Below are 13266 nucleotides of genomic sequence, written 5' to 3'. Positions count from 1 at the left end.
ATCTACCTGCTCAGCTTGAGCTGGTGGCTGATAGCATTTCCCAATTGCTATTTGTTCCCCTTATCGTTACCAATTTCTATCCAGATTGCTTCTGCCATCTCCTTTTCTGTTATATCCAACTTCTTGTCAAATTATATCGTCTCTTACCAATATAACATTGCTTCACAGGTCTATCTTTGTCAAACATTCTACCCTCTACATCTTCTTCACATGCCATATCCCACTCTTCACATGCCATATTCCACTCACAGCCCTCGATCTATGATTGGAATAATGTTAATTCCCAATGGAAATTAAGGTGAAATATGTAGAAACACTAGTTTGCTCCAAAGACTGCAAGAAAACTGAAAATACTACAGTATGGTACGCCACCGTAAAAGATATGTTTTTATAATCGTTCATTTCTATCATCCCACACTCCATGTTATATAATGTGCAATTGGAGTAGATCAGGAAATCCAAGAAGGTAGTTGTGCTGTTAAATTAATTCTCAGCTCCATCCTATGATGTCTTAGTGTAACATCTCAAAACCGATAAATGAATCAGCTCTGATAGTGGCATTCTCACATATGAACAATCGCAACTTCAGTTACTCTCACTTCAAATACATATAAGATTTGTTTTGATTTAAAAATTCAGGCAGTAGTGAAATTAGCAACTTGTCTTTTAAGAGCAGTTTAGATTGCAGATTGCTCAGTAACACAAAAATCTTTTGGAAAATATTGCTGAGCAATAGGTCAATAGTATTGTGTATTTGTCATTGCGGCCCCAATAAAATACTACAGCTCAAGATATCAGTACTGGGCATTTATTTTGTTATCCTTATGCATTATGAAATTCCCGATAGCTGGCTTTAAGAGGCTTCAACTAAATTTCCCAAAACACATAGAAGGTATTTGGGAATTTGAAGTGGAACTGGTGAGTTAGAACTGTTTTTACAAGTATCTTTCAAAAAGATAGGATTGAATTTTGAAAATTGCATTGAGGGTTCATTTCCTGTATTTCAAATTATCTTTAAAGAGCAACTGCACTCTAATTAATTAACTGTGGATTAGATGAAAGATTACCATGGTAGTTTTGTGCACGTTCAACTAAACAAAGCTGCTGGTATCAAAAACTCCATAAAGATCATTCTGGTTCATTAACAGAGTGGTTTCATTTTCTCTCTTTTTATTGAATGACCTTTCACGATGCAGCCAGAGGACTAATGTCTCAAGAATTTGTCTCTGAGAATTGTTATAAGTATAGAAGCACTTGTAGAATTCGTACTGAGATTCTCAATGGGAAGCCAGACGTTCACCATAGCGTACTGTGTGTTTTAATGACCATCAAGTGATGGTTAAGGCTGCACTTAAACATTAGATAATGGACAGAGCTTTAGATTACAACTGAAAGGCAAATTGAATGGTTGTGAATAAACAAATTCAGGACAGATGTCAGGAACTATTTCATTACATAGAGGGTGATCAACAGTTGGAACAGGTTATCAGAAAAGCTTGTTGAGGCCAAGAATCTAGATCATTTTAAAAAAAAAGACAGCTAGATGCTGTAGTGGAGTTGTTTTCTAGAAGGATGAGGTAAATGGGCTGAAGGGCCATCTTGTGGCAACTGGCTTAGAGTGGCTAATATGCAATATAGACTTTTTGAATGGATTGGAGATCTTGGGAGAGAAATGAGTTTAGGAGAAAGTTTATGATTTCATTACACAGAAGCTTCCTCTACATGGCTTTGAAAAATAAATAAACAGAGTACCCTCATTAATTCAGTTGCTTTGTTGCATTGGATAAAAATAATCTCACCTTACACTCTGAATTGACTGTTATAATTGTTAATTTGTAGGTCCACTGTTTATATTGTTCATTTACCTTCTAAATATAAAGTGCAGCTTGCCCTGGTTTACCACTTGTGTTGAATGCTTTCCATAAATTTTTGATTATTCTTGTGTTCGATTTCTTGGTATGGTTAGAAGGCAATTCACAACATTGTGTAAAATCCAAAATATTGCCAAAAATTGTTTTTGCTCATAACATGTCACTTCATTGTACTTGCCCAGGTATAGTACAGATGCTTACCACTTACAAATTGTGCGGTGGAATTTCCACTTTGGGCGCAATCGGGAAATTATGCCCAAAATGCGTTTGAAATTGCACTGGTTTGTTTACAGTTCCCGCTAAAATTCATTTGCATAATTGCAAACTTGAATTCTTCCATGAACCAGCAGAGTCAGGCAGCGTAATAGAATGTAGTCGTTTCTTTTCTTTCTTCCCATTAAAAAATATTCATTGATGTATTTAAGAGTGGTAACCTGGTGCAGTTTGATTAATACAGCTGAAAATGGGTTAAGCATTAACCCATTTTTAATGTGTGCAGTCCTCCACCTGTGAGTAACCTGATTGGTATACACTAGTCAGTTTCTTAGTAAATTAAATATTTTTTGATATGAGCAAACTTTTAAAACGTGCCTACTAGTGCCTGTGTGCCTGAGAAAACGAGCGCTGTTTGAAGAGCCTTCCCAAACCAGCGCGATCGGTGGAATCGTGCAATTTCAACCAGGGGGCGTGGCCAGTTTTGTGGGCAGGGTCTGATTCAGGTGAATTGAATATTGAAGCAGCATAAAAGATTGCGGAAAACACGAACGTAAGTGGTTTTGGGCATAATTCACTTACATTTAAAGTTTCCTGATCTTTTGCTCTGGTTCGGCCGATTGCAGTTGAATCTGGATGCAAAACCAGCGGAAACTCTACCCCTATCTTTTCACAATGCACATGAAAAGAATACACAATGTGAGTGCCTCTATTTATAATGGTGTTGTCTGGTTGGTATCATGTATGTGTGTTCTTATTACAGAAAAGATTTTATTACATCCTCATGATTTTCAAATTTTATTTGACAGGTTAATGGTAAAGACTTATCCAGAGCCACCCATGAGCAGGCAGTAGAAGCATTTAGAACAGCCAAAGAACCCATTGTAGTGCAAGTATTGCGAAGAACCCCACGCACAAAAATTCTTAACCCATCCCATGAGTGTCAACTGGTAGATATGGCCACGCAGACAGACATCACCTTCGAACACATCATGGCGCTGGCTAAAATAAGACCACCTACTCCACCTGTTGTGGTGCTGGAACAATATCTTTTGCCTGAAGAGTAAGTGTATGTTTATTATTATAATCATATATGAATAAGGAACAACATCATTATTTTTATTTTTCTCTACTGTGCAAAATTAAGTCTAATTGTAAAGAAAATGCCCATTTAGTTTGCTACGTGTAATTATGTACAAAAGAGCAGAAATCAGACAGTCAGTTTGCTGGTCTGGAAGCATCACTGTTTTAATTGCTATCTCTAACTCATTTGAATCAGGTAAAAACCACCATCAGTATGGGTTAGTTGGAAAACTATAAATTATTTTTGAGAACCCTGAAGGTATTCCACAATATTAAATTTTATTACATTTGGACAATAATTTATGTTGTAATCTGCTCAGGTTTTTTTTATAGCTATTGCTTGAAACCCCAGTCCGTAGTTCTTTTGAAAAATTTGTTTCACTATTGCAGGTTTTTTCCTAATCATACTGGATAATTTATATTAAAAGACCACAAGTTGATAATTGTAATAGAGAATAAACCCTTTTTAAAAAAAACTCAAACATTTGGGAAAAATGCAGGTCTTTGAAACAAACAGGATTTTGTTGAAATGTTTTACTGTAGCAACAAGATCCATTTTCATTAATTCACACTTTTCCTTTTCATGGGAGCGCTCTTTCAAAAAAAAACAAAGCACTCTTCCAAAATTTACATGCCAAAAAATTGGCAGAACACTAGCTCGCTGGTCAGGGAGGGCAAAAAATCGGCAGGCTCTTATGTTGAGTTGGTCAGCGGGTTGGGTCTAGGGGAGGAGGCGATCCCAGGAGCAATGGGCTGGAATTTTTTTTTTTGAGAGTCCAGGAAGGACACTCCTGCTTCTCCTGGGCCCATAAAAATAAAAACTGAAAATTTGAAACATAGGAAGAAACTCCCTCACCAGTAGCAAATACCTTATTTACACAAAAGTCATTATTCTGTTTTTTTATATGTTGTCAGCATGTGTGTGATGCTGGCAAATACTTTGTTGGCTGTGAAACGCTTTGGAACATCCTGAAGTCATGAAAGGTGCTATATAAATGGAAGTTCTTCCTTTTCTTCCTTTAAAAAAGAAAAGGAAAGCCATACATTTCATCTAACATGAAGGCTGAAGAGCAATTGAACTTTAATTTACCACACCCTGCACAGTTCCCTTATCTAACAATTAAACTCTGACTTGAGATTTTGTTTACTTAACAAATATACTTTTTAACCTCAAAGGGACACAGCTTGGCCTTAGTAGCAGAATAATATATTGCCTATTAGACTGTATGACACGCCTGTCCTTGGAGAACATTGTCTCATCCAAATTACTATGAACAATGCCATGATATACCCACTTAATATACTACAAACAGTACAACATACATGCATATATATCACATTCCAGACATCATACTTTATTCCATTTGCAAAGTATTCTTAAAAAAAAACAAATCCAGTCACTTAATGCTGGGCTCTTCTAAACTGAAACCTGAAATTCATAAGCATGTTCTATACTGTGAAGTTCCCTCACCAAACAACAACTTTGATTGACCAAGGTGGTGTTTATTTAACAACAACTGGATTTCTGGCTTTAAAGCCTAAAGCTCTGCCTTAGCAGCAGATTATACAACATGCATTATATGGTGTCACACACCTATCCTTATAAAACAGTGTATCATTCGTCTTACCAAGAGCAATGACATAGGAAGTCTATTTTACATATACATCTACGTGTGTAATATATATATATGTTAATACAAATGTAAAAGAAGTCAACTCTTCTGAGCTAGATATTTTACAATCACGCAAAGGCCAGGACCAGGCATACAGAATGGAAACACCATATGACTTTTCTATTTCCCTTGTGTTGGTTTTCACATTTAGTGACAGTCTAGGATTTCTAAAGAAAGCCAGGTCTGTGCAAGCATACATACAGGCCCCTCCATGGCTGATGACAATCAGAAATGGTAGCCAAATTCTGCACATCTACAGGTGAAGACTAAAACGAGGCCAAATAATTGGCGGATAAAGCCCCTGGGGGGAATTTTAATTCTCGTTGGGCGGGAGCGGAGCAGGTGAGCAGTTAAAATGCAGCAGCTCTATTTCCCGCCGATCTCTGATTTTAACGCTGCTGGTTTTGACAGTGGATGAAACGCCCGCCAGACTCCAGCAGGGGCCTCATGAATGAATGCTAATTGTGGACCTATGACTTTAGTCGGGCCCCTGATGGCAGTTTAACTGGGGCCTTTGCAGAGATTCCTGCCAGGCTGAAACAGGTCGGCAACTGGTGCGATGGAAGAAGGGGCCCTGCAGGTAAGTGAAAAAGTTTCCTTCGTAGGGCCAGAAGGAGCAGGAATGCTCCTGCAGACTCCACAATCATGATGTAGGACACAGCCACCCCAGGCTCTCCCCCCAGACCTACCTTTTTCCCGGCCGTGTTGGCCTCTGAGCCGCCTGAAGTTGCACTGGCCTGGAGCCGGCAAACTGCATTGGGATGTCCGTTTGGCACCCACAGCCCACCACATAAATGCTAATGGGACCCGGCCCTCGAATTGGACTGGGCCTCCTGCCGGCACTGTCGGCCGACCGGGTGCACTTCGCCGATCAGGTGTCCAATAGTTAAAATCTACCGTAATAATTTTCAGACAGAATAGCAGAGCTACCTTTCCATAGGAAGATAGGAACAGGAGTAGGCCATTTAGCCCCTCAAGCCTGTTATGCCATTCATTGAGATAGTGGCTGATCTGTGACCTAACTCCAGATACCGCCTTAGTCCCATATCCCTTAATAACTTTGGTTAACAAAAATCTCAGATTTAAAATTAACAGTTGAGCTAGCATCAACTGCCATTTATGGAAGAGAGTTCCAAACTTCTACCACCCTTTGCGTGTAAAAGTGTTTCCTAACTTCACTCCAGAAAGTCCTGGCTTTAATTTTTAGGCTTCGTCACCTAGCCCTAGACTCCCCAACCAGCGGAAATAGTTTCTCTCTATCTACCCTATGAGTTCCCCTTAATATCTTGAAAACTTTGATCAAATCACCCCTTAATCTTCTAAATTCCAGAAAATACAACCCTAGTTTGTGTTTCCCATGACTTTCTGTATCACATGGAGTTTATCTTGAAGGGTGCAGAATGAAGGCATCCTGAGGAAAAGTGCTCTACTTTCATCCAGTGTTTCAACTTAGCCGGGCTGGGGAACTGACTCAACTCACGAAACTGAAGAGTCAGCAAGCTCAAGGATCAGCTTTTACTTTGTTTTGTTGCATTACAGAAATATTATATGAGTTTATGTGATGAAAATTGAAACAAAATTTTCACTAGTTCTCAGCTGGGTCTCTGGTTGTTCTTTGGAAATGAGGAGTTCAGTCTTGGAGTTTGGGAGAAATTGTTATTATCTAGAATCCACACAGAAACTGTGCTTCCTGATGGCACTATCGTTAGTGATTGTGGACATCTAGGATCCAGACTGTTCTGCTGTTTGAGTTGGGAAAGGAGGTCTATTGCAAAAGGGGCATTCAAAAATAAACATTAGCTAATACACTTCAAAGAAACATTTTACTGTTTTGATTCGTTGTTTTGTACAACAGCATTTCAGTTGGCAAAATGTTCCAACTTGGTGTTTTGCGCCAGGTTGATACAATTGCTCATTTACTATTATACTAAACGTAGTATGAAAGTATCAAACTGATAGATTATCCAGATATCTTCAAACAGTTTAAGATCATTCTAATGAATGGTTCAAGATTACAAACAGTAAACAATCCCAAGGAAGTGCCATCCAAACACACTTTTGCAATGTACAGAGAATCTCTTGTTCCCCAGATTAAACTTTGCACCAGGCTGCTACATGGCTTTTGTGCAATACTCTACATTATTATTACAAAAAAACACATAAAATAAAATTTCCAATTATTAGTTGCATGATTCATGTGAAAGTCCCATGAGTTCTCCACAGATTGCTTGACATACTGCCACACTGGAAATTGCTATAAACCTGGTACTGGCAAATGAGTAGTCCTCCAGAAAATAATTTATTTGTTGATTAATGGCAGGACATTCTGTATAAGTTTAGAAGCATCTTTTACAATGGCCTGTAATTTAAATTAATTTAGCTTTAGTTATTTATTTGTAAAATGCATGGAGCTGGAAATCTAAACTGCATGACAAATAATCAGATCTAATGTTTTAAGATGCTGAGCATGTCCTCTGATTTTGAATTTTGTAAGCTGTCAATTATTGGGGAAGAGATGATTGCCTCCTAACTTTAAGTCCTGAGGAGTATTGTATTGTAGTGGAATCTATAAAATTAAAAAAGAAACTTCAAAATTTATATTTCAGACAAAATATGCAATACTAAATGGCGGGTAGTAAAATATGTTAATATTTCCACTCTTGCTATCTAATAACTCATTCAATACATTATCTCAGCAACCATCAGACCACCAGCTCATGAAAGCATTTGCTACATTGCACTACTTCCCCAATTATCCCTAATTATATGTAACAAAAGTACAATATGAAAACTGCTGAAGTTTGTAGTTTGTTGGGAATGGGTAGTTCTTTTTCTCTAATGGTGGTGTTTTCTTAGCAACATTGACAATGAGAATTTCAACCAATTCAGTGGACAGGAAACCAACTGTAAGAAAATCCTTAATGACAACTGAAACTCCTCCCTCAGGTGGGAGTGAATGGTTTACCAGTGTACCATCTATGAACAAATATGTGGTTACTTGAATTGTTGGCTCTACTGTAAGACCCACACAGAGATGACTAAATAGAATGTCAATATTTCATTCATTTCAAAGCACCTTTTAGATAAAAATTTAACAGTATATTTATGTTTATTTCATAGTTTATCTTTTCAACATTTCAATAATACCAAAGATTGTATGAGTGGCACAATAACTATCTCTCAGAACTTTACACAGTGAAGTGCAGCAACTTCTCATGTAGCCATAGGCTATATGATGAACCATGAGTATAGCTGGGCACAGAATACTTATTTACTCACCCAGTATCCATTCTTACAAACTTTGAAAATTGGATAGAAAAGTATGAATCACAATAACTGTTTTATAGGTTTTTATTACAGCATTATATCATTTGTGTTATATTTCCTCCCAAACGTATACTGAAAAAGAATGAAAATTGATCATTTAGCTTTCATTGCTTATAGTATAAATGTTCAAAAATATGTGACTGGCATATGTGATAGTCATTTCTGAACAGATTTTACTGAGGAAATTACAAAATTTATAAGTGTCATTGATCATCTCAACTCAAAAACATGTTGAGTCCTCAAAATGGAACATTTTTATGTGGTGTTAAATACATACAGTATTTTCAATTTCTTTTAATGTAACTGGAGACCCATAATGTAAGAAAAGGCTGGATGAAGTTACTAAAACTTGTATTCACTGGAACTGGCACAGAGAGAGGATTTTAAAAAATCTATACTTTTCTTATTTGCACATTTGGAAACACTCCCAATTAATGAATGGCATTTATTTCAAGTGTGTATTTTTGTTTTCTTCAATAATTTCTTGTCAAACTGTTTAATGAAACTTATGTTGCATCTTTAAACAGCCTTTTTCAGTTGAGAGGTACTTCAGTTTAACAAAAAAAAGTTAAATTTTGACGCCAACTAATTATCCCCATCAGCGTCAATGCCAATCACTTACACCTGTAAAACAATTATTCTAACTTTTAACACCTATGAAACAGGGGGTATGAGAGGCAGAGTAAAACACATAAGTAGAGAGAAAAACTAACAGTTTCTTTCCTTATTCTAATTTGATTTTATTTACAAAAGAACAAGTTGAATTTTGAAAGCAAACAAGTCTCTTTGGGGGAGGGGAAAATGGAAACTGCTTGAGGATAAGGGAGCTCTGGACTCTCTCAGTCCACCCTTTGGGAGAATGACTGGAAGTGGAGGAGTGGTTGGAGGGTTAAGGGTAAGATGAGTGACATTGGAGCAAACGGAGGGGAAAGTTGAGTGGATAATTTATAGGGAAGGGCTAGGGGTAGTGATGGGAGTGTGGGGGTAATAGTAAGGAAAATGATGGGAAGGTGAAGAGATAGTTGATATGATGGGAGCAATGGTATGGAGGTGAAGCATGAGTGATTGTGAGAGGGAATACCAACGGAGCTGCTAAGGGTTAAATTTTCCCTGCACCCTCCGCCCTAAATGTAGCTTGCAGCTGTTGGTGGCTCCTTTCCCCACCACATCACCCACCACCTGAGAGGAAAGAAAGATGGTTATCTGATCAGAAACACTTGGTCAAAAAAACCTATTCACCCACATATTGACTTGATTAACAATTTACCGTGCGATGGGAAGACGCAAAGTCATTTATGCTAAATGACCATTCACTAAAATTTTTCATATGAAAGTTTAGTTGAAGCAAGATTTAATGTTGAAGAATGAATAAGGTGAGTAATATGCCTTAAAATTCAGTTACAAAAATGCCCCTCATTACATATTTTTGTTCACTCTGAGCTGATGAGGAGGGGGATGGAGAAAACAAATTGACATAAAGGAGTTATTTAGTGTAACAGTGAGGGGGCTGAAATAATAAAAGTAAATTCACTTATTAACCAGGTGTTCCTCAGTGTTCCTATCATGTTAATTGTGTATGTTCATTCAAAGACTTCATGCTGTTAGGATCAGTAATTCTACCAAGCCAGGACCTACAATGTAATTAGTATTGAGTGTTTGAACAAAAATACACACAAACAAATGTACAAGATTGAAATAAATTAGGGACATTCAAGTTGATCACATTTTTTTCCAATTTATAAAGGGTTTCTGATAGGAACTCTCTTTAAGGAATGCGTATTATCGAGCAATTATACCCACCTGGAACACTTTGAAAATATTAAACTGTGAAAAAACATTTGATCAACATTCAACATCCTTTTGTTTAGTTCTGTCATTTTGTTGAATATTTTTATTTAAACTATTGCTGAAGATATTACTGGGGCCACTGATTTGGAAAGGTTACTGAGCCTGTTAGTGTATAGGAGCTAAATTAACACCATAGTTGATGGCAGCAACACCCTGAGGTTAAGTCTGTTTATGTGAATTCAGCTCTCTCACACTAACAGCCCCAGTATGTTGATGCTGGTATCACTGCCAATGTCATCAGCATTTATTTAAAGTAGAAAAATTAACAAAATTGCACCAAATAAAAAAGTCTGTTTATATGAATCATAATTCTCTTTCACTATTCAATGTCTCTTTTAGATTTCCTAATCATACAAAATTTTAACTATTTTAAAATTGTACAAAGTACCTTTGCATCACTTTGTATAGTGAAGCAAGTCTTAAGTGCAAGTGTGAGCAAATGTTTTTACAAAAATGAACCTGAAAGATATTTTCATATATGTGGGGGAGGTTTCTGCTTTTTCCTATAAAGAACAGAAAACTTGACATTAATGCGAACTGATACTGTGGTATCTTTGCAGGATATACCAAGTCCTTCAGTGTAACATACTGTGAGGAAAGGTAGATACCTGTGAAGAGGGCCTCTCAACAGCTTGCACACTGCAGACCGCAGAGCTGGAAGTGTTGTACTTCATATTTGATTTGAATTACATTGGCTCAGAGCAGGAGTTACTGTGCTACCTTTAACGTAATACAAAAGGCAGTAAAGGGGAACTGAACAGCAGGACCCAAGTTCCACACAAACAAATCCAGTATGGGGTATTGGTTAAAGAGGATAAAGACCTCACGTGTTTTTCCACAGCCAACATGGTGCAATATTAACCTGAATTAGAACAGCAGCTACTGAACTGGGTTTTCATGACAAGAATTATGGGAAAAGTGGTCAGTGCTGTCTAAGTTTGAGTGCTGCCCATACAGATGAATTTTAGGGATGGCAACCTAGGCTTATGAAGAATAGGGTTTTGTTCATAAAGGCCACAATCACCAGGAAAGCACCAGAACTGGATTTTGAATGCAGTGACAATGATTCTTCAGAGGAGTCAATATGCTAGGTCAGTACCCTGGAATTCCCGACCTAACACGATCATGGGAGCACCATCCCCACAAGGACTGCAGCAGTTCAAGGAAAAGGCCCACCTCCACCTTCTAAAGGCAACTAAGGAATGGGCAATAAATGTGGTCTTGATAGGGCCATCCACGTCCCAAGAGCATAAAAAATTATTAGCGATTCTGATAGGAGAGTTTCACTAAAGACTGGATTGAGTTGTTCCACTGAGACTGTAATGATCAAGAATTCCTTGGTTTTGACCCTCTTAGTCTGCCATACTGGAGATTATTGCTGCACTACATATTTTTTTTCTATATTGTTGTTCTGTGTTGGTAGTATAATTACTGAACGATACTAACATTAAGGTACCCTGCAGGTGCTTTTGTTCGAACTGTGTTTTAAAGCATTGGTAAATATTTATTGATTTGCAATGTGTACCTGTGATTTGTGCTCCAGAAAAAGCGAGGGAGTGCATGCTGCATACTAAGTTGCTACATGCAGTATGCTTTACATAGGACAGTGGTGTGCTTTATATACAAGCATGTGTTCCAGTGCAGTGTGCACTGTATAAACAAAATATGATTGATTTCTGCAACTTCTGCTGGCCTGGAAGTACACAGACTCCAACTGTGATTAATTCAATCCCATTTGCTTGGTCATTAAGAGTTATAAGGAGAAGAAAACACAATTTCAATAAAATAAATGTATGAGATTCTTTTGTGTGTTGAAATCCACATGAGTGTTATTTGTGCCTTTTTACAAATTACTTTTTTTGATCTCAAATTATAATTGAATTTAAAATGTGAATCGACTTACGAACTTTACTTTTTGTGCCAGACACCCGTCAGGACAGGATTATTACGATTCAAATGACTACTTGGGAGCAATGCAAAATGAACTGGACAGAGAAGAATTAGAATATGAGGTGAGCTCATTTTGTGGAGGTCAGTTAGACTGAAAACCTATTACATACTGTATATTTTAAAACTTTGAATTTTTTTTTCATTATTTTACTGTAAAGTATTTATACAACATACTTGACCTTTCACACATAGTCCTGCACTTGGTAGATTAAGAACATTCTTCTTATGTATACATAATTATTGAGTCCAAATCTTGAATTATGGTCGATGGTACGGTTGGCAGCAAAATCTCTCATTTATTTCACAAAGTCCAAAGACTGTTAGTGAGATAGAAATAATACAAATGACATATATCCACTTTATTCTGTTTTTCCTAAAGACTGTTTTGACAAAACTAGGAACATAGATCTTTATTTTGTGGTCCATAATGTTTAATCAAAACAATCTTTAATTATTTCTTCACAGAGAATATATTTAAATAGAAAGTAGACGCGAGTTGATCTAATGCTGAAGTATATAGCTTCTTCAGAGGACAAATGCTAATATATTCAACAATTGACGAGTCTTATTAACTCTCCACTCTCTTCTATGAGGCTTTTGGTGGTCATTTTTTTCCAGGCTCTTTGTTACATTTTATACTATGCTGTCAAGCATTCACTGTAGTGTATACCTCATAGTAAATTGCTAAATCTTTGGCTTCCATTAACTATATAACAAGTTGGAATGTATCTATTTGAAGTTATTAATTTTCAAAATTACTGTTTTGTTTTTATAAATCATCAATACAGCAAAGCACCAGTTGAAATTAGCACAGAAATTGTGATAATTCATAATTAAATTATAAAAGTAATGTGATGTATAAAAAGAAAAATATCAGGCTCGCAATGGTGAAGTTTTTTGCTGTTCATTCCCTTGTGATGATGTGAGCCAAACCATTAATAATGGTGACTTTGATATACTGTGTGGTGGCAAAAGGTGAGCAGTGCAATGACACAGGCAGCTGAGCATTGGGAAACTCTTAATGGCCTGATAGTATGTCTTGAGTCACTAAAGAAGCTTGTTCAAATCTTGAAGACTAAGATCAATGAAGAGGTCAAAGTACTAACAAAGCAGAGCTCCAGTACCTTTCTCAGTTACTTTTTGTTGTCCGTTGATAAATGCTTTTGAACAGACCACAGAGACACTTGTTCCATTTACTGTAATGGAAATGTCGAACTGTGCAAGAAAAATATCAAGTCAGCCTTATGGGGCTTCTCTCCAATGAACGTGGTTGGAATTTAATTGTGGTCCACAATGTAAAG

At 37.0% G+C, this 13266-nt stretch overlaps 1 protein-coding gene across 4 annotated transcripts in view; it reads left to right on the top strand.

The window, feature by feature from the left end:
• Positions 1-13266, top strand: part of pdzrn3b (PDZ domain containing RING finger 3b) — a 313710-nt gene that overhangs the window by 270122 nt on the left and 30322 nt on the right. For all 4 annotated transcript variants that reach the window (XM_067998912.1, XM_067998911.1, XM_067998913.1 and 1 more), the window contains 2 exons: positions 2894-3147; positions 11940-12027. In XM_067998912.1, coding sequence (XP_067855013.1) covers positions 2894-3147; positions 11940-12027 — 342 coding nt within the window. The remainder of the gene's footprint in view (positions 1-2893; positions 3148-11939; positions 12028-13266) is intronic.

The sequence above is a fragment of the Heptranchias perlo genome, chromosome 17, assembly GCF_035084215.1.
Source record: "Heptranchias perlo isolate sHepPer1 chromosome 17, sHepPer1.hap1, whole genome shotgun sequence".
Lineage (NCBI taxonomy): Eukaryota > Metazoa > Chordata > Chondrichthyes > Hexanchiformes > Hexanchidae > Heptranchias > Heptranchias perlo.
The sequence above is the reverse complement of the archived record's forward strand: the minus strand, read 5'-3'. Positions and strand labels throughout refer to the sequence as shown.